The 26,992-nt window shown below is 45.8% G+C and overlaps 2 protein-coding genes across 14 annotated transcripts in view; one reads left to right on the top strand and one right to left on the bottom strand.

Moving 5' to 3' along the window:
- The first annotated feature begins 4,095 nt into the window (after nt 1-4,095).
- On the top strand, nt 4,096-17,393 carry LOC124015241 (transmembrane emp24 domain-containing protein 1-like). Of its 2 annotated transcripts, none has more exons than XM_046330313.1 (4): nt 4,096-4,584; nt 16,271-16,368; nt 16,609-16,795; nt 16,980-17,393. In XM_046330313.1, the coding sequence occupies exons 1-4, from the start codon at nt 4,393-4,395 to the stop codon at nt 17,196-17,198; spliced, it is 696 nt and encodes a 231-aa protein (XP_046186269.1). In that variant the 5' UTR covers nt 4,096-4,392; the 3' UTR covers nt 17,199-17,393. The 2 variants fall into 2 exon arrangements, with proteins under 2 accessions (XP_046186269.1, XP_046186270.1); XM_046330314.1 differs by having other exon boundaries at nt 4,098-4,262.
- A 4,501-nt stretch (nt 17,394-21,894) lies between these two features.
- Nucleotides 21,895-26,992, bottom strand: part of dnm2a (dynamin 2a) — a 44,649-nt gene continuing 39,551 nt past the window's right edge. For 9 of the 12 annotated variants that reach the window (XM_046330301.1, XM_046330298.1, XM_046330303.1 and 6 more), the window contains 3 exons: nt 26,741-26,964; nt 26,209-26,447; nt 22,879-25,508 (listed from right to left, as the gene is read on the bottom strand). In XM_046330301.1, the coding sequence (XP_046186257.1) occupies nt 26,249-26,447; nt 26,741-26,964 (423 nt within the window). In that variant the 3' untranslated portion in view covers nt 22,879-25,508; nt 26,209-26,248. Of the gene's footprint in view, nt 22,196-22,878; nt 25,509-26,208; nt 26,448-26,736; nt 26,965-26,992 lie in introns of those variants that run through there. The other 3 variants (XM_046330309.1, XM_046330310.1, XM_046330299.1) reach the window with 2 other exon arrangements.

The following is a 26,992-nucleotide window of genomic DNA, read 5'->3' as shown; positions in this document are numbered from 1 at the left end:
ACACAATCATGAAGTGGAACGACATTTATTGAATATTTCAAAAACTGAAAAATTGGGCGTGCAAAATTATTCAGCCCCCTTAAGTTAATACTTTGTAGCACCACCTTTTGCTGCGATTACAGCTGTAAGTCGCTTGGGGTATGTCTCTATCAGTTTTGCACATTGAGAGACTGATTTTTTTTTCCCATTCCTCCTTGCAAAACAGCTCGAGCTCAGTGAGGTTGGATGGTGAGCATTTGTGAACAGCAGTTTTCAGTTCTTTCCACAGATTCTCGATTGGATTCAGGTCTGGACTTTGACTTGGCCATTCTAACACCTGGATATGTTTATTTTTGAACCATTCCATTGTAGATTTTGCTTTATGTTTTGGATCATTGTCTTGTTGGAAGACAAATCTCCGTCCCAGTCTCAGGTTTTTTGCAGACTCCATCAGGTTTTCTTCCAGAATGGTCCTGTATTTGGCTCCATCCATCTTCCCATCAATTTTAACCATGTCCCTGTCCCTGCTGAAGAAAAGCAGGCCCAAACCATGATGCTGCCACCACCATGTTTGACAGTGGGGATGGTGTTTTCAGGGTGATAAGCTGTGTTGCTTTTACGCCAAACATAACATTTTGCATTGTTGCCAAAAAGTTCAATTTTGGTTTCATCTGACCAGAGCACCTTCTTCCACATGTTTGGTGTGTCTCCCAGGTGGCTTGTGGCAAACTTTAAACGACACTTTTTATGGATATCTTTAAGAAATGGCTTTCTTCTTGCCACTCTTCCATAAAGGCCAGATTTGTGCAATATACGACTGATTGTTGTCCTATGGACAGAGTCTCCCACCTCAGCTGTAGATCTCTGCAGTTCATCCAGAGTGATCATGGGCCTCTTGGCTGCATCTCTGATCAGTCTTCTCCTTGTATGAGCTGAAAGTTTAGAGGGACGGCCAGGTCTTGGTAGATTTGCAGTGGTCTGATACTCCTTCCATTTCAATATTATCGCTTGCACAGTGCTCCTTGGGATGTTTAAAGCTTGGGAAATCTTTTTGTATCCAAATCCGGCTTTAAACTTCTTCACAACAGTATCTCGGACCTGCCTGGTGTGTTCCTTGTTCTTCATGATGCTCTCTGCGCTTTTAACGGACCTCTGAGACTATCACAGTGCAGGTGCATTTATACGGAGACTTGATTACACACAGGTGGATTGTATTTATCATCATTAGTCATTTAGGTCAACATTGGATCATTCAGAGATCCTCACTGAACTTCTGAAGAGAGTTTGCTGCACTGAAAGTAAAGGGGCTGAATAATTTTGCACGCCCAATTTTTCAGTTTTTGATTTGTTAAAAAAGTTTGAAATATCCAATAAATGTCGTTCCACTTCATGATTGTGTCCCACTTGTTGTTGATTCTTCACAAAAAAAATACAGTTTTATATCTTTATGTTTGAAGCCGGAAATGTGGCAAAAGGTCGCAAAGTTCAAGGGGGCCGAATACTTTCGCAAGGCACTGTATTTTTGTATGTTTACTACTGGGTATGCTGTGTATGCTTATGTGTATGTGTGTTTTTATCTAGACAACTTTTATGTGATGTGTATGTTTTTATTGATTCTATGGAATCCAGGACTCCTTGGAAAACTGTGGAAATTGTTACTGAGTGGACAATTCTGGCTAAAAAGAACTGTATGAAATGAGTGCCCAGTGAGCAAAATGATGTTGGAAAGAAGTTGAAAAGACATAATTACGGAGGTTGAAGTCACGTTCATTTTCAGCTCTAAGTGAAAGTTGAAAACATATTTTACAGACATTGAAAATACGTATTTTACGGACATTGATAAAAATGTGGTTAGTCCAGACAGGACGAAATCTGAACCAAACATAGGCCCGTCCAGAGCTGACCAAATCTTAAGAAATCATAGATGTCCATGATTGGGCCAAATCAAGGGTGGTCCAGAGCGGACCAAATCTGAATCCGGTGAAATTGCAGAGCGCGAAATTCAAAAATACTAAATTCAAATATATATATTTTTTTTAAATATGTGTTATACATCAAAATAAAGCTTAACTTCTTGTTAATCCAGCCGCTGTGTCAGATTTCAAAAAGGCTTTATGGAAAAAGCAAACCATGCGATTAGCTAAGGACAGTGCCCCACATAGAAAGATATTTATATTTCAACCAGGCAGGTGCGCCATAGAAGTCAGAAATAGCGACCTAATTAATGCCTTAACTTTGAAGATCTTCTGTTGGCACTCCAAAATGTCCCAGAAACATCACAAATGGTCCTTTTGTTCGATAATGTCCTTCTTTATATCCCAAAAATGTCAATTTATTTGGCACGTTTGATTCAGAAATACACCGGTTTCAACTCGCCCAACATGCCTACAAAGTATCTAATAAGTTACCTGTAAACTTGGTCCAAACATTTCAAACAAAGTTCCTAATCCAACCCCAGGTACCATAAAACGTAAATAATCTATAAAATTTAAGACGGAATAATCTGTTTTTAATACCGGATAAAAACAAACGTGGAGCGTACTCCTGATCATGCGCACCAAAACAATAGAGTCCACCTGGAGCGACACTTACAATGAATAGGACTACTTCTTCATTTCTCAAAATAAAAACATTGAACAATTCCTAAAGACTGTTGACATCTAGTGGAAGCCATAGGAACTACAACCAGGTTCCTAATAATAAGGGTATCCCATAGAAACCCATTGGAAAATCCTTGACTGCAATTTTTTTCCTTTTCCCCCCTGGATGGTTTGTCCTCAGGGTTTCGCCTGTCAAATCAGTTCTGTTATACTCACAGACATTATTTTAACAGTTTTAGAAACTTTAGAGTGTTTTCTTTCCAAATCTACCAATTGTATGCATATCCTTACTTTGGGCGCGCTTTTCATCCGGATGTCAAAATACTGCCCCCTACCCCTGAGAGGTTTTAAATGGGGCTATGACAGTCTATTACAAATCAGTCTGACAGTACTTTTGAAAGTATGTCAACCTGAAGAAAGTATGGTTTGAAGTAACTGAAATGCATCAAAGGTAATTCAGAAGATCATCAGGAAATGATACATATACAAGTCTAACTTCATTTGTATGATCTTCTGTGCAGTCTGATGTAGTGTCTGGTCTTGTCCACTCTGTTCTGAGTGGCTTCTGGGCATTGTAGAGGGACACATACGTGTTCCTGAGAGTCATGTCTTTCAGTGATGGGGTCATAATATTTTGTAGTTTAAACCATTCAAAAGATAAACCATTCATCTCTGTTTACTACAAGCATAATCTAGCGGCTACCGGAGGTTACTGACATCACCCCAGTGGTGGAAAAAGTACCAAATTGTCATACTTGAGTAAAAGTAAAAAATACCTTAATAGAAAATTACTCAAGTAAAAGTGAAAGTTTCCCAGTAAAATACTACTTCAGTATCAAAAGTAAGGGTATAAATAATTTTAAAATCCTTATATTAAGCAGTGGTGGAAAAAGTACCCAGTAGTCATACTTTAGTAAAGGTAAAGATACCTTAATAGAAAGTTACTCAAGTTAAAGTGAGTCACCCAGTAAAATACTACTTGAGTAAAAGTTTTAAAGTATTTGGTTTTAAATATACTTAAGTATCAAAGGGTCATTGCCATAAGGTCATTGCTCAAATATACTTAATTATCAAAAGTAAAAGTATAAATGAGCATGGGGCATGTTCCAACACTCAGACATAATTTACAAACGAAGCATGTGTTTAGTGAGTCCTCCAGGTCAGAGGCAGTTGAGATACCCAGGCATGTTCTCTTGATAAGAGTGTAAATTAGACCACTTTTGGGTGTCAGGGAAAATGTATGGAGTAAAACGTACATTATTTTATTTCTGAATGTAGTGAAGTAAAAGTTGTCAAAAATATAAATAGTAAAGTAAAGTACAGATACAAAAAACGACGTAATTAGTCCTTTAAAGTATTTTTACTGAAGTACTTCACACCACTGCTATACATTGGTATTGCACACCCTTCCAGTCAATCATACGCGCTACTTTGTAGAAGTTATTGTAAAAGAAGGGCTACAGGGTGAGATTTCTTTCTTCCAGCGGTCTAGTCTAACATCGATATAATAGGTTGGATGAGATGCCATAAAATCGACTCACTTTCAGTTGCGCGCACAGTGGTCAGAACTGATCTGAAGCTAGTTGTTCTGTGAAGTAGGCGACTTGATTTCTGCTATGACTAACTTTGATCACAAGCAATAAATAGCCTACAGCTCGTGGTCGCTGGCAGTCTATGGAATATGTACGTATACAATGCGGTATGAGTGAAGCGAAGTAGGCTACTAGACTACAAGAACAAGCATTCATGGCTGCCGATGAGTCAACAGTGATTGTAACTTTTACTGAAGTCCAAAGTCGCTTCTAGGCTACAAATGGGTTCCATGTTTGATCTGAGCGTTGCTGTAAGACTCTATTTGCTGTTTTGTTTCGTTGTATCTGTGGACTTCACTTTAGGCTTGGGACAAAGCCAAGATACTGAATTCACGTTTCAACTCCCTGCCGGTAGAACAGAATGTTTCTACCAAACAGCTACGAAGAACGGAAGCCTGGAAGTAGAATACCAGGTAGCAGGCTTGGACAATTTAGTTTTCTGTGGTATTGAAAACAGAGCTGACATTCTCTGTGTCATTCTCTCTCTCTCTCTCTCTCTCTCTGTCTGTATGTATGTGTGTGTGGTGCAATTTCGTGCCTCTATTATAACTATGTTATAAGTTGCATTAGTCAGTCAGTTAATAATAAGATAAGGCATCATCTTCCTTCCATACAGGTGGAGTCTATAAGACAAAGCCAGCTTGACAAGCTGCTGGCATCAGCATGAAGGGTCAAGGCAGGGGAAGTGTTTACAAAGGGATCCACTGTGTCAGCATAAGGCCAGATACTCTAACTAACCTCTGAGCAATACTAGCTGTAGTAGGCCTGTGGCTTCTTCTTCTCCTCTAGACATGTAAAGAGAAGGAGAGCGCTTACCACCAAGTGTAGGCCTACTTGTTGTGTTAGTAGTCATGCGCTTTGCTGCAAAATGCATATTAAATATGAAGCTGCGCCATCCCAGGCCCGACCTTGTTACAATTTATATATAGCATTTTAGTCATTTAGAAGACACGATTGCAGAGTTAGTCAGTTGACTAGTATAAAAGTGTAAACCACTACAGGTTAGGCTCTTCATAGATTAAAGTTGAAGTGATGCTCATCATGCTACGGTATCAATGCCTACTCTACATACTGGAAACCCTGTTCCCAATCCTCACACTGTACCAAGGCCCTCTGGCAGACACATGACTGTGATAGGATGTCATGTTCCTCACCACCCAACCCACCAAGCCGTGACACATTCCTGTGGACTGTGTGTGTGTGTGTGTGTGTGTGTGTGTGTGTGTGTGTGTGTGTGTGTGTGTGTGTGTGTGTGTGTGTGTGTGTGTGTGTGTGTGTGTGTGTGTGTGTGTGTGTGTGTGTGTGTGTGTGTGTGTGTGTGTGTGTGTGTGTGTGTGTGTGTGTGTGTGTAGTCTATGTGGAGCCTGGCAGGCTTACTGTGGTATTCACACAACAACAGCTGAGACGCACAGGGCTGAGAGAGATGACAGCTTGAGAGAGCAAGCTGGAGGACTGTGGGGATTGAGACGTTTTATACAGCAGTCTGTGGTGTTTGTCTGTCTGCCTGGTTGTCTCTGCCTGTCTGTCTGTCCGTCTGTCACCCTCTCTCAACCAAGTCAATGACACCACACTGGCAATGGTAGTGACTCATGCCTAAGGCCTAGTTTATATGGCCTAACATGATGTGTTTCCCTCCTTATGTTTCTGCTGCCTGAGAGTGGTGTTACTTTGACATAAACAGACAGGTGCTGGGGAGTGGGTGTTACTTTGACATAAACAGACAGGTGCTGGGGAGTGGGTGTTACTTTGACATAAACAGACAGGTGCTGGGGAGTGGGTGTTACTTTGACATAAACAGACAGGTGCTGGGGAGTGGGTGTTACTTTGACATAAACAGACAGGTGCTGGGAGTGGGTGTTACTTTGACATAAACAGACAGGTGCTAGGGAGTGGGTGTTACTTTGACATAAACAGACAGGTGCTGGGGAGTGGGTGTTACTTTGACATAAACAGACAGGTGCTAGGGAGTGGGTGTTACTTTGACATAAACAGACAGGTGCTGGGGAGTGGGTGTTACTTTGACATAAACAGACAGGTGCTGGGAGTGGGTGTTACTTTGACATAAACAGACAGGTGCTGGGGAGTGGGTGTTACTTTGACATAAACAGACAGGTGCTGGGGAGTGGGTGTTACTTTGACATAAACAGACAGGTGCTGGGGAGTGGGTGTTACTTTGACATAAACAGACAGGTGCTGGGGAGTGGGGGGAGTGGGTGTTACTTTGACATAAACAGACAGGTGCTGGGGAGTGGGTGTTACTTTGACATAAACAGACAGGTGCTGGGGAGTGGGTGTTACTTTGACATAAACAGACAGGTGCTGGGGAGTGGGTGTTACTTTGACATAAACAGACAGGTGCTGGGGAGTGGGTGTTACTTTGACATAAACAGACAGGTGCTGGGGAGTGGGTGTTACTTTGACATAAACAGACAGGTGCTGGGGAGTGGGTGTTACTTTGACATAAACAGACAGGTGCTGGGGAGTGGGTGTTACTTTGACATAAACAGACAGGTGCTGGGGAGTGGGTGTTACTTTGACATAAACAGACAGGTGCTGGGAGTGGGTGTTACTTTGACATAAACAGACAGGTGCTAGGGAGTGGGTGTTACTTTGACATAAACAGACAGGTGCTAGGGGTGGGTGTTACTTTGACATAAACAGACAGGTGCTGGGGAGTGGGTGTTACTTTGACATAAACAGACAGGTGCTGGGGAGTGGGTGTTACTTTGACATAAACAGACAGGTGCTGGGGAGTGGGTGTTACTTTGACATAAACAGACAGGTGCTAGGGAGTTGTTACTTTGACATAAACAGACAGGTGCTAGGGAGTGGGTGTTACTTTGACATAAACAGACAGGTGCTGGGGAGTGGGTGTTACTTTGACATAAACAGACAGGTGCTGGGGAGTGGGTGTTACTTTGACATAAACAGACAGGTGCTGGGGAGTGGGTGTTACTTTGACATAAACAGACAGGTGCTGGGGAGTGGGTGTTACTTTGACATAAACAGACAGGTGCTGGGGAGTGGGTGTTACTTTGACATAAACAGACAGGTGCTGGGGAGTGGGTGTTACTTTGACATAAACAGACAGGTGCTGGGGAGTGGGTGTTACTTTGACATAAACAGACAGGTGCTGGGGAGTGGGTGTTACTTTGACATAAACAGACAGGTGCTGGGGAGTGGGTGTTACTTTGACATAAACAGACAGGTGCTGGGGAGTGGGTGTTACTTTGACATAAACAGACAGGTGCTGGGGAGTGGGTGTTACTTTGACATAAACAGACAGGTGCTGGGGAGTGGGTGTTACTTTGACATAAACAGACAGGTGCTGGGGAGTGGGTGTTACTTTGACATAAACAGACAGGTGCTGGGGAGTGGGTGTTACTTTGACATAAACAGACAGGTGCTGGGGAGTGGGTGTTACTTTGACATAAACAGACAGGTGCTGGGGAGTGGGTGTTACTTTGACATAAACAGACAGGTGCTGGGGAGTGGGTGTTACTTTGACATAAACAGACAGGTGCTGGGGAGTGGGTGTTACTTTGACATAAACAGACAGGTGCTGGGGAGTGGGTGTTACTTTGACATAAACAGACAGGTGCTGGGGAGTGGGTGTTACTTTGACATAAACAGACAGGTGCTGGGGAGTGGGTGTTACTTTGATATAAACAGACAGGTGCTGGGGAGTGGGTGTTACTTTGACATAAACAGACAGGTGCTAGGGAGTGGGTGTTACTTTGACATAAACAGACAGGTGCTGGGGAGTGGGTGTTACTTTGACATAAACAGACAGGTGCTGGGGAGTGGGTGTTACTTTGACATAAACAGACAGGTGCTGGGGAGTGGGTGTTACTTTGATGACATAAACAGACAGGTGCTGGGGAGTGGGTGTTACTTTGACATAAACAGACAGGTGCTGGGGAGTGGGTGTTACTTTGACATAAACAGACAGGTGCTGGGGAGTGGGTGTTACTTTGACATAAACAGACAGGTGCTGGGGAGTGGGTGTTACTTTGACATAAACAGACAGGTGCTGGGGAGTGGGTGTTACTTTGACATAAACAGACAGGTGCTGGGGAGTGGGTGTTACTTTGACATAAACAGACAGGTGCTGGGGAGTGGGTGTTACTTTGACATAAACAGACAGGTGCTGGGGAGTGGGTGTTACTTTGACATAAACAGACAGGTGCTGGGGAGTGGGTGTTACTTTGACATAAACAGACAGGTGCTGGGGAGTGGGTGTTACTTTGACATAAACAGACAGGTGCTGGGAGTGGGTGTTACTTTGACATAAACAGACAGGTGCTGGGAGTGGGTGTTACTTTGACATAAACAGACAGGTGCTAGGGAGTGGGTGTTACTTTGACATAAACAGACAGGTGCTGGGGAGTGGGTGTTACTTTGACATAAACAGACAGGTGCTGGGGAGTACTTTGACATAAACAGACAGGTGCTGGGGAGTGGATGTTATTTTGACATAAACAGACAGGTGCTGGGGAGTGGGTGTTACTTTGACATAAACAGACAGGTGCTGGGGAGTGGGTGTTACTTTGACATAAACAGACAGGTGCTGGGGAGTGGGTGTTACTTTGACATAAACAGACAGGTGCTAGGGAGTGGGTGTTACTTTGACATAAACAGACAGGTGCTGGGGAGTGGGTGTTACTTTGACATAAACAGACAGGTGCTGGGGAGTGGGTGTTACTTTGACATAAACAGACAGGTGCTGGGGAGTGGGTGTTACTTTGACATAAACAGACAGGTGCTGGGGAGTGGGTGTTACTTTGACATAAACAGACAGGTGCTGGGGAGTGGGTGTTACTTTGACATAAACAGACAGGTGCTGGGGAGTGGGTGTTACTTTGACATAAACAGACAGGTGCTGGGGAGTGGGTGTTACTTTGACATAAACAGACAGGTGCTGGGGAGTGGGTGTTACTTTGACATAAACAGACAGGTGCTGGGGAGTGGGTGTTACTTTGACATAAACAGACAGGTGCTGGGTGGACATAAACAGACAGGTGCTGGGGAGTGGGTGTTACTTTGACATAAACAGACAGGTGCTGGGGAGTGGGTGTTACTTTGACATAAACAGACAGGTGCTGGGGAGTGGGTGTTACTTTGACATAAACAGACAGGTGCAGGTGTTACTTTGCTGGGAGTGGGTGTTACTTTGACATAAACAGACAGGTGCTGGGGAGTGGGTGTTACTTTGACATAAACAGACAGGTGCTGGGGAGTGGGTGTTACTTTGACATAAACAGACAGGTGCTGGGAGTGGGTGTTACTTTGACATAAACAGACAGGTGCTGGGAGTGGGTGTTACTTTGACATAAACAGACAGGTGCTAGGGAGTGGGTGTTACTTTGACATAAACAGACAGGTGCTGGGGAGTGGGTGTTACTTTGACATAAACAGACAGGTGCTGGGGAGTGGGTGTTACTTTGACATAAACAGACAGGTGCTGGGGAGTGGGTGTTACTTTGACATAAACAGACAGGTGCTAGGGAGTGGGTGTTACTTTGACATAAACAGACAGGTGCTGGGGAGTGGGTGTTACTTTGACATAAACAGACAGGTGCTGGGGAGTGGGGGTGTTACTTTGACATAAACAGACAGGTGCTGGGGAGTGGGTGTTACTTTGACATAAACAGACAGGTGCTGGGGAGTGGGTGGGAGGTGGGTGTTACTTTGACATAAACAGACAGGTGCTGGGGAGTGGGTGTTACTTTGACATAAACAGACAGGTGCTGGGGAGTGGGTGTTACTTTGACATAAACAGACAGGTGCTGGGGAGTGGGTGTTACTTTGACATAAACAGACAGGTGCTGGGGAGTGGGTGTTACTTTGACATAAACAGACAGGTGCTGGGGAGTGGGTGTTACTTTGACATAAACAGACAGGTGCTGGGGAGTGGGTGTTACTTTGACATAAACAGACAGGTGCTGGGGAGTGGGTGTTACTTTGACATAAACAGACAGGTGCTGGGGAGTGGGGTTACTTTGACATAAACAGACAGGTGCTGGGGGGTGTTACTTTGACATAAACAGACAGGTGCTGGGGAGTGGGTGTTACTTTGACATAAACAGACAGGTGCTGGGGAGTGGGTGTTACTTTGACATAAACAGACAGGTGCTGGGGAGTGGGTGTTACTTTGACATAAACAGACAGGTGCTGGGGAGTGGGTGTTACTTTGACATAAACAGACAGGTGCTGGGGAGTGGGTGTTACTTTGACATAAACAGACAGGTGCTGGGGAGTGGGTGTTACTTTGACATAAACAGACAGGTGCTGGGGAGTGGGTGTTACTTTGACATAAACAGACAGGTGCTGGGGAGTGGGTGTTACTTTGACATAAACAGACAGGTGCTGGGGAGTGGGTGTTACTTTGACATAAACAGACAGGTGCTGGGGAGTGGGTGTTACTTTGACATAAACAGACAGGTGCTGGGGAGTGGGTGTTACTTTGACATAAACAGACAGGTGCTGGGGAGTGGGTGTTACTTTGACATAAACAGACAGGTGCTGGGGAGTGGGTGTTACTTTGACATAAACAGACAGGTGCTGGGGAGTGGGTGTTACTTTGACATAAACAGACAGGTGCTGGGGAGTGGGTGTTACTTTGACATAAACAGACAGGTGCTGGGGAGTGGGTGTTACTTTGACATAAACAGACAGGTGCTGGGGAGTGGGTGTTACTTTGACATAAACAGACAGGTGCTGGGGAGTGGGTGTTACTTTGACATAAACAGACATAAACAGACAGGTGCTGGGGAGTGGGTGTTACTTTGACATAAACAGACAGGTGCTGGGGAGTAAACAGGGTGTTACTTTGACATAAACAGACAGGTGCTGGGGGTGGGTGTTACTTTGACATAAACAGACAGGTGCTGGGGAGTGGGTGTTACTTTGACATAAACAGACAGGTGCTGGGGAGTGGGTGTTACTTTGACATAAACAGACAGGTGCTGGGGAGTGGGTGTTACTTTGACATAAACAGACAGGTGCTGGGGAGTGGGTGTTACTTTGACATAAACAGACAGGTGCTGGGGAGTGGGTGTTACTTTGACATAAACAGACAGGTGCTAAACAGACAGGGGAGTGGGTGTTACTTTGACATAAACAGACAGGTGCTGGGGAGTGGGTGTTACTTTGACATAAACAGACAGGTGCTGGGGAGTGGGTGTTACTTTGACATAAACAGACAGGTGCTAGGGAGTGGGTGTTACTTTGACATAAACAGACAGGTGCTGGGAGTGGGTGTTACTTTGACATAAACAGACAGGTGCTAGGGAGTGGGTGTTACTTTGACATAAACAGACAGGTGCTGGGGAGTGGGTGTTACTTTGACATAAACAGACAGGTGCTGGGAGTGGGTGTTACTTTGACATAAACAGACAGGTGCTAGGGAGTGGGTGTTACTTTGACATAAATAGACAGGTGCTGGGGAGTGGGTGTTACTTTGACATAAACAGACAGGTGCTGGGGAGTGGGTGTTACTTTGACATAAACAGACAGGTGCTGGGGAGTGGGTGTTACTTTGACATAAACAGACAGGTGCTAGGGAGTGGGTGTTACTTTGACATAAACAGACAGGTGCTGGGGAGTGGGTGTTACTTTGACATAAACAGACAGGTGCTGGGGAGTGGGTGTTACTTTGACATAAACAGACAGGTGCTGGGGAGTGGGTGTTACTTTGACATAAACAGACAGGTGCTGGGGAGTGGGTGTTACTTTGACATAAACAGACAGGTGCTGGGGAGTGGGTGTTACTTTGACATAAACAGACAGGTGCTGGGGAGTGGGTGTTACTTTGACATAAACAGACAGGTGCTGGGGAGTGGGTGTTACTTTGACATAAACAGACAGGTGCTGGGGAGTGGGTGTTACTTTGACATAAACAGACAGGTGCTGGGGAGTGGGTGTTACTTTGACATAAACAGACAGGTGCTGGGGAGTGGGTGTTACTTTGACATAAACAGACAGGTGCTGGGGAGTGGGTGTTACTTTGACATAAACAGACAGGTGCTGGGGAGTGGGTGTTACTTTGACATAAACAGACAGGTGCTGGGAGTGGGTGTTACTTTGACATAAACAGACAGGTGCTGGGGAGTGGGTGTTACTTTGACATAAACAGACAGGTGCTGGGGAGTGGGTGTTACTTTGACATAAACAGACAGGTGCTGGGGAGTGGGTGTTACTTTGACATAAACAGACAGGTGCTGGGGAGTGGGTGTTACTTTGACATAAACAGACAGGTGCTGGGGAGTGGGTGTTACTTTGACATAAACAGACAGGTGCTGGGGAGTGGGTGTTACTTTGACATAAACAGACAGGTGCTGGGGAGTGGGTGTTACTTTGACATAAACAGACAGGTGCTGGGGAGTGGGTGTTACTTTGACATAAACAGACAGGTGCTGGGGAGTGGGTGTTACTTTGACATAAACAGACAGGTGCTGGGGAGTGGGTGTTACTTTGACATAAACAGACAGGTGCTGGGGGGGACTTTGACATAAACAGGGTGTTACTTTGACATAAACAGACAGGTGCTGGGGAGGTGTGGGTGTTACTTTGACATAAACAGACAGGTGCTGGGGAGTGGGTGTTACTTTGACATAAACAGACAGGTGCTGGGGAGTGGGTGTTACTTTGACATAAACAGACAGGTGCTGGGGAGTGGGTGTTACTTTGACATAAACAGACAGGTGCTGGGGAGTGGGTGTTACTTTGACATAAACAGACAGGTGCTGGGGAGTGGGTGTTACTTTGACATAAACAGACAGGTGCTGGGGAGTGGGTGTTACTTTGACATAAACAGACAGGTGCTGGGGAGTGGGTGTTATAAACAGACAGGTGCTTTGACATAAACAGACAGGTGCTGGGGAGTGGGTGTTACTTTGACATAAACAGACAGGTGCTGGGGAGTGGGTGTTACTTTGACATAAACAGACAGGTGCTGGGGAGTGGGTGTTACTTTGACATAAACAGACAGGTGCTGGGGAGTGGGTGTTACTTTGACATAAACAGACAGGTGCTGGGGAGTGGGTGTTACTTTGACATAAACAGACAGGTGCTGGGGAGTGGGTGTTACTTTGACATAAACAGACAGGTGCTGGGGAGTGGGTGTTACTTTGACATAAACAGACAGGTGCTGGGGAGTGGGTGTTACTTTGACATAAACAGACAGGTGCTGGGGAGTGGGTGTTACTTTGACATAAACAGACAGGTGCTGGGGAGTGGGTGTTACTTTGACATAAACAGACAGGTGCTGGGGAGTGGGTGTTACTTTGACATAAACAGACAGGTGCTGGGGGTGGGTGTTACTTTGACATAAACAGACAGGTGCTGGGGAGTGGGTGTTACTTTGACATAAACAGACAGGTGCTGGGGAGTGGGTGTTACTTTGACATAAACAGACAGGTGCTGGGGAGTGGGTGTTACTTTGACATAAACAGACAGGTGCTGGGGAGTGGGTGTTACTTTGACATAAACAGACAGGTGCTGGGGAGTGGGTGTTACTTTGACATAAACAGACAGGTGCTAGGGAGTGGGTGTTACTTTGACATAAACAGACAGGTGCTGGGGAGTGGGTGTTACTTTGACATAAACAGACAGGTGCTGGGGAGTGGGTGTTACTTTGACATAAACAGACAGGTGCTGGGGAGTGGGTGTTACTTTGACATAAACAGACAGGTGCTGGGGAGTGGGTGTTACTTTGACATAAACAGACAGGTGCTAGGGAGTGGGTGTTACTTTGACATAAACAGACAGGTGCTGGGGAGTGGGTGTTACTTTGACATAAACAGACAGGTGCTGGGGAGTGGGTGTTACTTTGACATAAACAGACAGGTGCTGGGGAGTGGGTGTTACTTTGACATAAACAGACAGGTGCTGGGGAGTGGGTGTTACTTTGACATAAACAGACAGGTGCTGGGGAGTGGGTGTTACTTTGACATAAACAGACAGGTGCTGGGGAGTGGGTGTTACTTTGACATAAACAGACAGGTGCTGGGGAGTGGGTGTTACTTTGACATAAACAGACAGGTGCTGGGGAGTGGGTGTTACTTTGACATAAACAGACAGGTGCTGGGGAGTGGGTGTTACTTTGACATAAACAGACAGGTGCTGGGGAGTGGGTGTTACTTTGACATAAACAGACAGGTGTTACTTTGACATAAACAGACAGGTGGGGAGTGGGTGTTACTTTGACATAAACAGACAGGTGCTGGGGAGTGGGTGTTACTTTGACATAAACAGACAGGTGCTAGGGAGTGGGTGTTACTTTGACATAAACAGACAGGTGCTGGGGAGTGGGTGTTACTTTGACATAAACAGACAGGTGCTGGGGAGTGGGTGTTACTTTGACATAAACAGACAGGTGCTGGGGAGTGGGTGTTACTTTGACATAAACAGACAGGTGCTGGGGAGTGGGTGTTACTTTGACATAAACAGACAGGTGCTGGGGAGTGGGTGTTACTTTGACATAAACAGACAGGTGCTAGGGAGTGGGTGTTACTTTGACATAAACAGACAGGCGCTGGGGAGTGGGTGTTACTTTGACATAAACAGACAGGTGCTGGGGAGTGGGTGTTACTTTGACATAAACAGACAGGTGCTGGGGAATGGGTATACTGGCTAGCCTCTCCTTGCTGTTGGGATTGTAGCTTTAACTGAAGTTACTGTCGGTTGGTCCTGACCTGGTGGATCTATTTGAACTCATATCTACTGTGTTGTAGAGTTTGAATATGGCAATCTGAGACTGCTAATGACCGGATGAACCATGAGCTGTGAAAATACTTGGAACAAATACTATATCCATTGTTGTAGTGGAAGGTATATGCAGGTATACACTGTATACCCACTTATTTTTCATTTGGCATTGTGTATACTCACTTCTTAATCCCCACAATGCATATCAAAGTAGTGTAGTGGAGGTATACACCATATCAGTTAATAAGGCCGATGGAACAAATCAGAATTTATATCTTAAAATGTTGATAAACTATTATGAGGTAGACCTATGCACAAATGTTCCAAAATGACATTTGAATGAAAACACTGTTCTAAAAAGCGATTTCATGGACAGAGATGGAAACATCTGTTAGAAATGTAGAAAGAAGGGAGATCTAAAGATGTAACAACTATCATGGGTTGCTACTATGACTAGGACAATGCCTTTGGCTGCTAGACAATGATAGAAGATGTATAGAAAACCAATAGAGCAGGAGAACGCATATGAGGAAGTCTTTCTGAAGGAATTGCCTCTACGTTTCGATGGTGGGATTTTGGCTTTAGGCTACTTTCAAGCAAAGTAAGACATGACTCATATGAAGTAAAACGTCCAGGTTTCAAACAATTAAGGATCAGGAAAAATGTAACAATGCATAGAGTCTTTCCCAAAATCCTTATTAATGAAATGTTAACTAGCTACAAAGTAGTCTATGCTTACCTGGCCGAATGAAATCATGATTACCTGCATCAATTCAGTGGTAATTTGTTTTGCAAACTCATTATCATGTGCTACAGAAACACAACTAACCAAACAACAGTGCTGGGTGCTTGTGCACTTGAATTGAAAGGTAACTACACTCAAAAACAGTTTTTTATTGAGTTTTCCCAGACCAGTTTTTCTGTTAAGTGTGACTTTGAAAGCCAATTTTTAAACAAAACCTGACTGAATTTCTGACTCAGTTGACAGCCTAATTTATCTGTTTCAATAGTAAGCCTGTTAACTTATTTGCACGGTACAGCTTGGTTCAGCCTGACTGTGAAAAACCATTATGGGATTTATCATTTTAGGCCATTCAGAGTGTATGTCACTGTTTGTCATTCCGTTCTTTACACACGGCACTTTTCCGTTGTCATTTTGGAAATGGGCAAAATTAATGTAAAATTACTTCTCCGGGCACCACTACAACACCGACTATACCACCACCACGGTGTTCATGTGTCTACAGTATGATTGGAAGTGAAGACGTGTGTGTGTAGACATGGTGGATTTCAGTCTGTCCATAGTGTCTGTCTATAACACTGGATATTCTCATAGGAACACTTTGAGTTAGATTATAATATCATTTCATCCATTCCCTCCTGTTCCAGGTGATTGCAGGTGCCGGCCTGGATGTGGGCTTCACCCTGATCTCCCCCAGCGGATACAAGCTGGCCTCTGAGTTCAGGACATCTGACGGCATCCACACGTGAGTGGGCAGAACCTACTAACACAACCCTGACCTCCTCTGGAGTGGTATGAAGGTCTCTCCATGCTCGATGGTGTTTGGTTCAAAGTTTTTGTAAGGTGATGCAAAAGACTCCTTTCCATCCTCTGTCTTACAGACAGTAAAGTTCTACACTATTCTATATGACAGTCTGAACACTGTCTGACTTGCTCTGACCCTCTCTGACATCATGTTGTTCTTCCTCATTGGTCCGTCTCCCAGGGTGGAGCCTACAGAGGATGGAGACTACCGGCTGTGTTTTGACAACAGCTTCAGTAAGCTTTCTGAGAAGATGGTGTTCTTCGAGGTGATCGTGGAGGGCCAGCCTGGGGACACCTGGGGCGATGAAGAGTGGGCTGACATGGCCGAGCCAGAGAGTATGGTGGAGTACAAACTGGAAGACATCAGGGTGAGAAGGACAGGAGGAAAACCCAAACGCTCAGCCACTGGGACTGGTGTCTTTATTTTGTCTTTTCATCCTGCTCGTCTCTCCTGTTTCATGTTTTTCCTCTCTTTCCTGCTGTCAATGTTCTATACATTCCTGTGTTCTCTCTTATCCTCTCCCATCTTACCCACTGTCTCTCTCCCTGTAGGAGACCATGGACTCAGTGCACAGGCACCTGGAGCGGAGCCGGCAGCTTCAGACCATGCTGAGGGCCTTCGAGGCCCGGGACCGCTATCTACTGGAGGACAATCTGTGGAGGGTCTCGTTCTGGTCCTCCATGAGCCTCCTGGTCATCCTGACTGTGGCCGTCACACAGGTCTACACCCTCCGACGCCTCTTCGACGACAAGAGGGTCTGCAAACCCTAGTGTCCAGTAGTATCTTCCACCACCCCCACACCCTTCCCAGTGGTATCTTCCACCACCCCCACACCCTTGCCAGTGGTATCTTCCACCACCCCCAGACCCTTCCCAGTGGTATCTTCCTCCACCCCCACACTCTTCCCAGTGGTCTCTTCCACCACCCCCACGCCCTTCCCAGTGTTATCCTCCACCCCCCACACCCTTCCCTCTTCCCAGTGGTCTCTTCCACCACCCCCACGCTCTTCCCAGTGTTATCATCCACCACCCCACACCCTTCCCAGTGGTATGTTCCACCACCCCCACATCATGCCCAGTGATATCTTCCAGCAGACCCACACTCTTCCCAGTGGTCTCTTCCACCACCCCCACATCATGCCCAGTGATATCTTCCAGCAGACCCACACCCTTCCCAGTGGTATCTTCCACCACCCCACACCCTTCCCAGTGGTATCTTCCACAAAGATGCCATAGAAGGGTGTTGGGACTAACAGGACCCTATTGTAAAGTAATGGTTTCAGAGATTGAAGAAGAGAGACTATGTTTGGTAAATGAGGGACTGTTAGTAAGGATTCAGTGATGTTTGTGTGATGAGCTTGATTCAGCTTTTGAGTGGCAGAAAAGAGCATGTTTGTATGTGAGTCATAAACACTGTAATGATGACTTGACAATTAATGTCAATCTATCAAACAAGAAACCAATGCAATAGCAGATCATGTGGTTGTATGTTTTTAACATGGGATTTTAAGAGTGACATTACAAATATAATTTATTTAATGACATGTTTATAACACAACTACAGAAAAATAAACACACACAAAAAAAACATTATACTCTGAAATAAATTAATTCTGGAGAAAGAGTAGCCTCGCAAAGCCACTGATCCCGCAAGCTTACATTAAAAGCTGCAGTGGTTATCAGTCTGTTAATTATGAGGCAAGATAAATAAGGCTTACATGCAACAATGGCTGTCCTCATGGGATGGTTTTATTGAATTACAGATATGACATTTTTATTGAAAGGTATAGTGTTTGCCAGAGATCTGGTGAGACGAAGCCAAAGAGTTGAGACATTCAAAAAATGATTCCTGCCAGGAGAATGTTGCAAAGTCAACCACAAGCATAGTTGTTATATACATCTCCAACACCACAAAACAAGATCCAATCATTCATTGGAAAAAATGATTGTATTTATAAAACCATAAAATCTCAATGATCCATTCCTTTCAATTACAGGTACAATAGTGCAAATTTGAGTGTCAAAAGTGTGCAGCGAAAGAAAATAAGGCAATCTTATTGGCTCCCATAAAACAGCACTGGATTAAAGGCATATCGCAAAGTTCTGCAGTTGACATCAGTTGGATCTATTATTGACACTGTAGTACATTATAATCACATTACCGGTATATGCCCTTCTTTATTTATACTGTAGTAAGGGTAATTGTATAAACTGTATAATGATAACATACAGCATATGCCATATAGAAGAGGTTTTTATTCAAAGTGATTTACAGTCATTCATGCATACATTTCAACGTATGAGTGGCCCCAGCAGGATTCGAACCTACGACCCTTGGTGTTGCAAGCACAATGCTCTACCGACTGACCCTTGCGCAAGGCATCCACTGGAACACACATGGTTTGAAGCTCTCTTCTGAACATGACATGACCCTCGCTGTTAAAAGCTTTGTATGCTTCTGTGCTCACTCAGCAGTGGAGTACCCAGCACTACCTGATTCATTGAACTGTTCCTAACATCCTTCACCTGATCCCTTCAAATAGTCACCTTACAGTTTGGTTTATGGGGCCCTCCCAATACACTAACATATAATATTAAGGGCTGTCATCATCCCATGTGGTGTTCCCTAACTGACACGTCAAATGATTAACTGTAGCATCGAAACACAATGCAGTATGAGTGAGATCTCAAATAATCTACAGTTCCACCTACACACAATGTATTTACAATCATCTAAATAAACCAAACTGCACTGTAGATAAAACCAAGAGGAGAGGTTATGCTCCAGGAGATAGCTAACATAAACAATCACTGGATTTCATTACGCATTTGGCACATGAGCAGTCAAACAATTTTATCAGTTCAAATATAATTTCATTTTCTCAATGTTTGTTTAGTATGGAAATAGGGAACAGAAGTTGAACCCGTACTGAGAGTGGTGTCAGAATTCAGCCAGGCTACAGCTCGTTAAAACCACTGGAGGGGATGGAGATTTCAGAATACATCCCCCACACTTCTAGAACAGTCTGGGTAGGTGCAAGCTATTAAAGGCCCAATGCAGCTGTTTTTATCTCAAAATCAAATCATTTCTGGGTAATAATTAAGTACCTTACTGTGAGTGTTTTCAGTTGAAAAAAATGTAAATAAAACAAAAGCAGCTTCTTAGCAAAGAGCAATTTGTCAACCAAGAATGTTGCTAGGATGTCTGGGAGTGCTCTGAGCGGGTAGGGGGAAACTGGGAGTGGTCTGAGCGGGGATGGGGAACCTGGGAGTGGTCTGAGCGGGGAGGGGGCAACTGGGAGTGGTCTGAGCGGGGAGGGGGAAACTGGGAGTGGTCTGAGCGGGGAGGGGGAAACTGGGAGTGGTCTGAGCGGGGAGGGGGAAACTGGGAGTGGTCTGAGCGGGGAGGGGAAACTGGGAGTGGTCTGAGCGGGAGCGGGAAACTGGGAGTGGTCTAAGCGGGGAGGGGGAAACTGGGAGTGGTCTGAGCGGGGAGGGGGAAACTGGGAGTGGTCTGAGCGGGGAGGGGAAAATGATAACTAGCTGTTATTGCCTAAAGGTGGGGATGGGGATGGTCTAAGCGGGGAGGGGGAAACTGGGAGTGGTCTGAGCTGGGAGGGGAAATTGGGAGTGGTCTGAGCGGGGAGGGGGAAACTGGGAGTGGTCTGAGCGGGGAGGGGAAAATGATAACTAGCTGTTATTGCCTAAAGGTGGGGATGGGGATGGTCTAAGCGGGGAGGGGGAAACTGGGAGTGGTCTGAGCGGGGAGAGGAAATTGGGAGTGGTCTGAGCGGGGAGGGGGAAACTGGAAGTGGTCTGAGCGGGGAGGGGAAATTGGGAGTGGTCTGAGCGGGGAGGGGGAAACTGGGAGCGGGGGTCTGGGAGTGGTCTGAGCGGGGAGGGGGAAACTGGGAGTGGTCTGAGCGGGGAGGGGGAAACTGGGAGTGGTCTGAGCGGGGAGGGGGAAACTGGGAGTGGTCTGAGCGGGGAGCGGGAAACTGGGAGTGGTCTAAGCGGGGAGGGGGAAACTGGGAGTGGTCTAAGCGGGGAGGGGGAAACTGGGAGTGGTCTGAGCGGGGAGGGGGAAACTGGGAGTGGTCTGAGCGGGGAGGGGGAAACTGGGAGTGGTCTGAGCGGGGAGGGGAAACTGGGAGTGGTCTGAGCGGGGAGGGGGAAACTGGGAGTGGTCTGAGCGGGGAGGGGAAACTGGGAGTGGTCTGAGCGGGGAGCGGGAAACTGGGAGTGGTCTAAGCGGGGAGGGGGAAACTGGGAGTGGTCTGAGCGGGGAGGGGGAAACTGGGAGTGGTCTGAGCGGGGAGGGGAAAATGATAACTAGCTGTTATTGCCTAAAGGTGGGGATGGGGATGGTCTAAGCGGGGAGGGGGAAACTGGGAGTGGTCTGAGCTGGGAGGGGAAATTGGGAGTGGTCTGAGCGGGGAGGGGGAAACTGGGAGTGGTCTGAGCGGGGAGGGGAAAATGATAACTAGCTGTTATTGCCTAAAGGTGGGGATGGGGATGGTCTAAGCGGGGAGGGGGAAACTGGGAGTGGTCTGAGCGGGGAGAGGAAATTGGGAGTGGTCTGAGCGGGGAGGGGGAAACTGGAAGTGGTCTGAGCGGGGAGGGGAAATTGGGAGTGGTCTGAGCGGGGAGGGGGAAACTGGGAGTGGTCTGAGCGGGGAGGGGGAAACTGGGAGTGGTCTGAGCGGGGAGGGGGAAACTGGGAGTGGTCTGAGCGGGGAGCGGTCTAAGCGGGGAGGGGGAAACTGGGAGTGGTCTAAGCGGGGAGGGGGAAACTGGGAGTGGTCTGAGCGGGGAGGGGGAAACTGGGAGTGGTCTGAGCGGGGAGGGGAAAATGATAACTAGCTGTTATTGGCAGAAAGGTGGGGATGGGGATGGTCTACATTTACATTTACATTTAAGTCATTTAGCAGACGCTCTTATCCAGAGCGACTTACAAATTGGTCTAAGCGGGGAGGGGGAAACTGGGAGTGGTCTGAGCGGGGAGGGGAAATTGGGAGTGGTCTGAGCGGGGAGGGGGAAACTGGGAGTGGTCTGAGCGGGGAGGGGGAAACTGGGAGTGGTCTGAGCGGGGAGGGGAAAATGATAACTAGCTGTTATTGGCAGAAAGGTTTGGAAGTCTTTCTTACTGGTGGATGAACTAATATACAGCCTGGTGATGACAACAGGCAGGATAAAACTCGATCACACCAAAACAGGCTGATATTTCAGGTGTTTTTTCAAACCGCCCTTAAACTTAAAAGTGCATTATTATAATTGTCACAGTATTATTTCAACTTCATAGTGTGGAACAATATATAAAGCATATAAATATCACACTTTTGACTGCACTGGGCCTTTAACAGTTTTAATGAGATGGTGAGTGAGAGTAAAGTTGTCTTCTTTACCACGTGACAGTTCTCTCTGTATTTTATTACAGCTTATGCAATGAGATCTCATTTCACTTTAGGATTATATATTTTTTTAAAGGAGGCTGATTTTCCTGAATTGCCGTCAGTTATTGTAAAACGACTACATTTGACAGTTGCCATTGGATAAACTCTTGTATTTAATGTTATAAACTAAGTTATGGCTTTGAGTTTAATCAGCTCCGAAACCTATTCTTTGGAGAATATTTAAGGTTAAGGTGTTCAAGGTTAATGATTCTTCGCAGGTCTGGTTCTCTTGCTGGTTTGTGGACAGTGCATCTCCAATCCTATCCTGCTTTGGGGCAAGGTCACCACTGGTTACGACGAGCAGGAGCAGGCCGCCTGTTCAGGGACAATCATAACGACAGACCAACATTAATAACTCTCTCCCATTCAAGTATTTTTGATGCGTAATACAGTTTGTTGATTGTAAGGGGTCTAACAGACCTTTTTTGTAAGGGAAGACTTTGGAACATTTATTTCCTAAAATTGTGTTTGTGTCCATCACATTTGTTTTGACATCTCCCTGCTTTCTTTAGCTGATGATTCCTATTACCATAGCTGCCTGTTTTCTACAGGCAATGTGATCTAGTATGTGCAGCAAGAGACAAATCAAATTAAGTTGATTAGACCATAAACTTGAACATTTAATTGAAAAACAGTATACTTGTACACTAAAGGCAGTCTACAACCCACCACCACTATTATTGCTAACACTACAGCAGAGTATTGAGTTGTAGAGTATGTGCACCTTGTATTCAGAGAAACATCAGGAAGGAAGAAAAAAGAAGAATGAATAAGTTATTATTCCAGGAATTCTTGTCCTTCACAACTTTCATTCCACTTTTAACTCAAGTCAAAAGGCAAGCAGCCTGTTGGCACAGAAACACCATAGCAACATCCACAGTGAAGGAGGGGGAAGAAGAGAGGAAGGCATACCAGGAGAGAACCATGAGGACAACCAATGAGAGAGGAGAGAGAGGGGGGACCACACAAGACACAAGGAGACACCAACCACCAGTCTCTTTATTGTACACAACACCTCTTTATTTAGCGCTCATGTTCCAAATGGGTTCATTTGTTTATTCAAATCCAGGAAATTACTAGAGGCACTTGACAAGGCTTTGCAAAAACTAAAGAAAGATTGATGCAGGTCAGTTCCCCCCACCCACAAGATGAATGATACAGAGCATGGAGAGTGTGTGGGGGGCATCCAGTATGGAGAAAAGGTCGTCACCAGCATCTTACACTTTACAGATCAGGAGAAGGGGTGTAGGGGGACAGGCTACAGTGACCGGTACCGTCAGGTGACAGGGACACGTTCATAAGAAGGGGACGTTTTCGATTCCATAAAGCATAAATGTAAGGCCAAATCTCTTCCTAGTAGGGGTTCAATACTTGGTTAAGAGATTGAAACCTTTTGGAGCATGGATAGACTCCATTTCCCAGAGGCTTTAGTTGGAGTTAGCTGAGATCAGAGTGAGACACCCACTAGCAGCACGGTCACTGTAGACAGACCTGATGGGAAATGTATGGGAAGAAAAGCACATTCTGCCCAGAAAATATGGTTTTAGACAGTTCCTACCAAATTCACCCTCTACCTGTACCACAATCTGTAAGGGGTACAAGGCATTGGACTGGGCTCTATATAGTTTGGACAGGTTCTCCAGGCAGGATGTGTATGTACACCAGAAAAAGCAACAAAAAAGTTGAACTCCCACCCCTGCTCACCCTCAATATTTATCACCAAATCAAAACATCAACGTAGTCCATTTGTCACTCACCCTCCAAAGCACCCCCATCCCACCCACAAAATTCACCCAGTATGATCAAATTACCATCAGAGGAATCAAATGATATTGATCAGTAGAAAATCCCATCTGTGAAGAGACTCTTCACTCCTATTTAAACCCTCCCAGTGGCAACAGTTATTCCAACTAGAACCCTGTAGTGGAAGTCGCTACCAGAAAGACGTTCAGTCTCCCTTCCAGAGGAGGAGTAGTAGGCTGAAGGTGCAGTATACAGCTGACATCATTTCTATCAAAACCATACATGACAAATGCCCAGGGTTATAAATAATGAATTAATGCGATCTGGAGATTAAATCTCCATTTTTCCCTACATCCCAAGCGAAGTCAATATAACGGCTGTGTGTTAGTGCTTCAATTAGTATAACGATTACTACACTTTAAAATGTTTGGTTTTCAATGAACACCATTAAACATCATTCTCCATCCATTCTTTTTAAAACTGGAGACATCACCATCTCTGTGTGTCTGTACTGAGACTGTCCATCAGCTATGTACAACGGTGTTTCCAAGACACCGGGAGGATCTCTCGTCCACAAAGACAAAATGACCATTGAATTGTGACAGGAAGAAGTGTCGGTCCTAAACCGCCGTCTCTCCAGCTCTAACCACATAGCTCCGCCTCCCCACCCTCCTCCAGGAGAACCTACTGTACTCTCCCCTTCACCTGTCCTTGTCCTGAATGGGACTTTGAATGAAGGTTGGCTAAGGCGTCAGTGAGGTTGACTTAAGGTGCTGGGATAACTCTATACTTAGAGATGTGTGGAGAAATCATCTCAAAGTGCTGACAACTCTCTCTCTGTTTATTATGCATAGTCTTAAATTAATGACAACCTCAACACTACCACTGGATGTACACAGAAGTGCTTCAAGTGGTCAATCTAGATGACATTCTCTCAGCGGTGGCAGGACATTCCAATAATAACGGGCACATTTTAGAAGGCTGCTCTCAGCCTCATGTGTAGCCCTGCACTGCTAAATGGTCTTTTTATGCCTCCTTTTGCTGTGATTTGAGACTGGTTTTAAAGCTACATACAGGGGGCATTAACAGACAAGTCACTCAAATAAAATAACAAGAAAGTATTCATCAACACCACCGTAGTCGTAATAATAACTACTTTCCAGTATGAAATCAAGTTAGAAAAACCACAAAAAAATGAACAGGATGTCTGTGTATATTACACAGAGGTGTGGGGTGTAGTAGAGCACAAGGTGAGGACACGTCTAAAGAGGGAGGGAGGGTAGCGAGCCTTTCACGTTTAGAAGGGTTGTGGACTAGGCTGTCGTCCACATTTTCAGAGAGGAAATGAACAATTCTGTTACCACAGAAAATAGGTCGCTTAGGGGCATGTCACTTCCATGTAACCATCCACATCGGATGCCGTGACTGCACCCTGCTGGTCAAAGGTGAGCGATTAAGTCTTGATTAATCTTTTGATACATATGGTACAATATCCAAAACAGTGTAATTACATCTCTTCTGATTCTGAGGATTCAAGTGGTTATGGTTCCTTTGCTTCTTTAGAATGTGGAGACCAGAGAGCCCACATGTGTAGGAGACTAAGGGAGGGTTAGCAGCTTAAATCAGAGAACAGTTTGAGTCGACTACATTAGATACGTCTGGTTGAAATAGCATTTATCAATGTGCATAGATACTGTATAGGGGCCCCCTCCTCCCCTGCTCTCTAGCCCTCCCCTCTGGCCTCAGTACACACATAGTCTCACACACACACACACACACACACACAGGTGAGCCTGGCTGGTTCTACTGGGTAGTCTAGTCTAGCAGGGAGGGCTCGGCAGGGCGGATTATGGTGGGCCGGTGAGGGGCGCCAGGGGGTCTTCGGCTGCAGGGAGAGAGAGAGAGAGCAATGAAACAAACCCAGACAGAGCGAGCAGGAGAACAGATGAGATTGTGAGACGTGAATGGAGAGAAACACTCCCACAGAGTGAAGGAGAACAGATGAGAGATTGTGAGACGTGAATGGAGAGAAACACTCCCACTGAGAGAGAAGGAGAACAGATGAGAGATTGTGAGACGTGAATGAAGAGAAACACTCCCACTGAGAGAGAAGGAGAACAGATGAGAGATTGTGAGACGTGAATGGAGAGAAACACTCCCACTGAGAGAAGGAGAACAGATGAGAGATTGTGAGATGTGAATGGAGAGAAACACTCCCACTGAGAGAAGGAGAACAGAAGAAGAAACAAGAGAAAGAGAGTTGAGCACAAAAGAGAGGAGGAGTTAAGAGATGGGGTTTATGAAACCGAGAAGATAACCAAGAGAGAGGAAAGAGAAAGGAAGAGAAGTGTGTAAAGAAAAGGTTCAAGTAGTAATGTGAAAGGTGGGACTGGGAGGAAACTTAAATCCATCTATTGACGTCAACAGTCAGTCAGAGCCAGGTGCTGCAGTTACAGTGAGAACCTGGCAATTCAACAATGAATTCAGAAGGTTACACAGGTTAATATAGTGTCGATGAGGAGACATTATTCCTGTGTGAGGATATAGGTAGGTAGGAACTGCTCCCTCCTGAGAGGTGGTCTTACCTGGGCACGCCAGGGGGGATGCGAGCGGGCCGAGAGGGGATCAGTGGGGGGGCACTGAAAGGGTCCTGATGGTTGTTGCTGCCAAAGGCGTTAATGGGCGGCGGGCCCGGGCGAGAGGGGATGGGGGTCCCCCAAACGCTGGGGAGGGGTTGAGGGTGGTCCCGGCCTTGGGCCACTCACTGCAGGAGGACGGCTTGGGGGAGGGGCTGCTGCGGCTGGGGGCGGCGCTGGGGGTAGGACTGGAAGGAAATGAGAACAGAGAGAAAGAGGTGTGGGGAATGGAAAAAGAACAGACAGACAATGAAATATACATTATACAAACACTGCACAACGACAAAAAGCTTTGGTCGACTGTACAGCCTCTTACACATGACCCCCTTTAGTTCCCACATGTGACAATGGATGAAGCAAAACATCTTCCATTACATGAATGAGAGAATTTAAGGTACATTCACTCAATCCACATTAACGTCAAAATCCCTTTTGTATGTGTGAATGTGTACACACACACACACACACACACACCTCTCACCTGGCTTCCTGCATCCAGCTGTCGTTGACGGGCGGTGGCACGGGGACCGTCACGGTGGTGGTGGTGATGTCACCGATGATGTGCAGTGCCTCCTTGAGGGCGTGGTACATGCGGAGCATCTCGTCGCGGCGCTGCGCCTGGTCAGCTGACTCCTCCATCAGGCTGTTTTGGTCACCTGACGAGTACAGGTAGGCCAGCAGCTCTGAGTGGATGAAGTCCTTAGCCTGGGGAGGAGAGGAAGACCATGGACTA

This window comes from Oncorhynchus gorbuscha, linkage group LG26 (assembly GCF_021184085.1).
Source record: "Oncorhynchus gorbuscha isolate QuinsamMale2020 ecotype Even-year linkage group LG26, OgorEven_v1.0, whole genome shotgun sequence".
NCBI classification, from domain to species: domain Eukaryota; kingdom Metazoa; phylum Chordata; class Actinopteri; order Salmoniformes; family Salmonidae; genus Oncorhynchus; species Oncorhynchus gorbuscha.
This window is presented reverse-complemented; position numbering and strand designations above follow the sequence as displayed.

Bases quoted from the DNA above. Each gene is read 5' to 3' on its own strand.
- LOC124015241 (XM_046330313.1), top strand. From the start codon at position 4,393: ATGGGTTCCATGTTTGATCTGAGCGTTGCTGTAAGACTCTATTTGCTG. The intron at 16,369-16,608 runs GTGAGTGGGCAG...TCCGTCTCCCAG, and splicing joins ACATCTGACGGCATCCACAC to GGTGGAGCCTACAGAGGATG. The intron at 16,796-16,979 runs GTGAGAAGGACA...CTCTCCCTGTAG, and splicing joins ACAAACTGGAAGACATCAGG to GAGACCATGGACTCAGTGCA.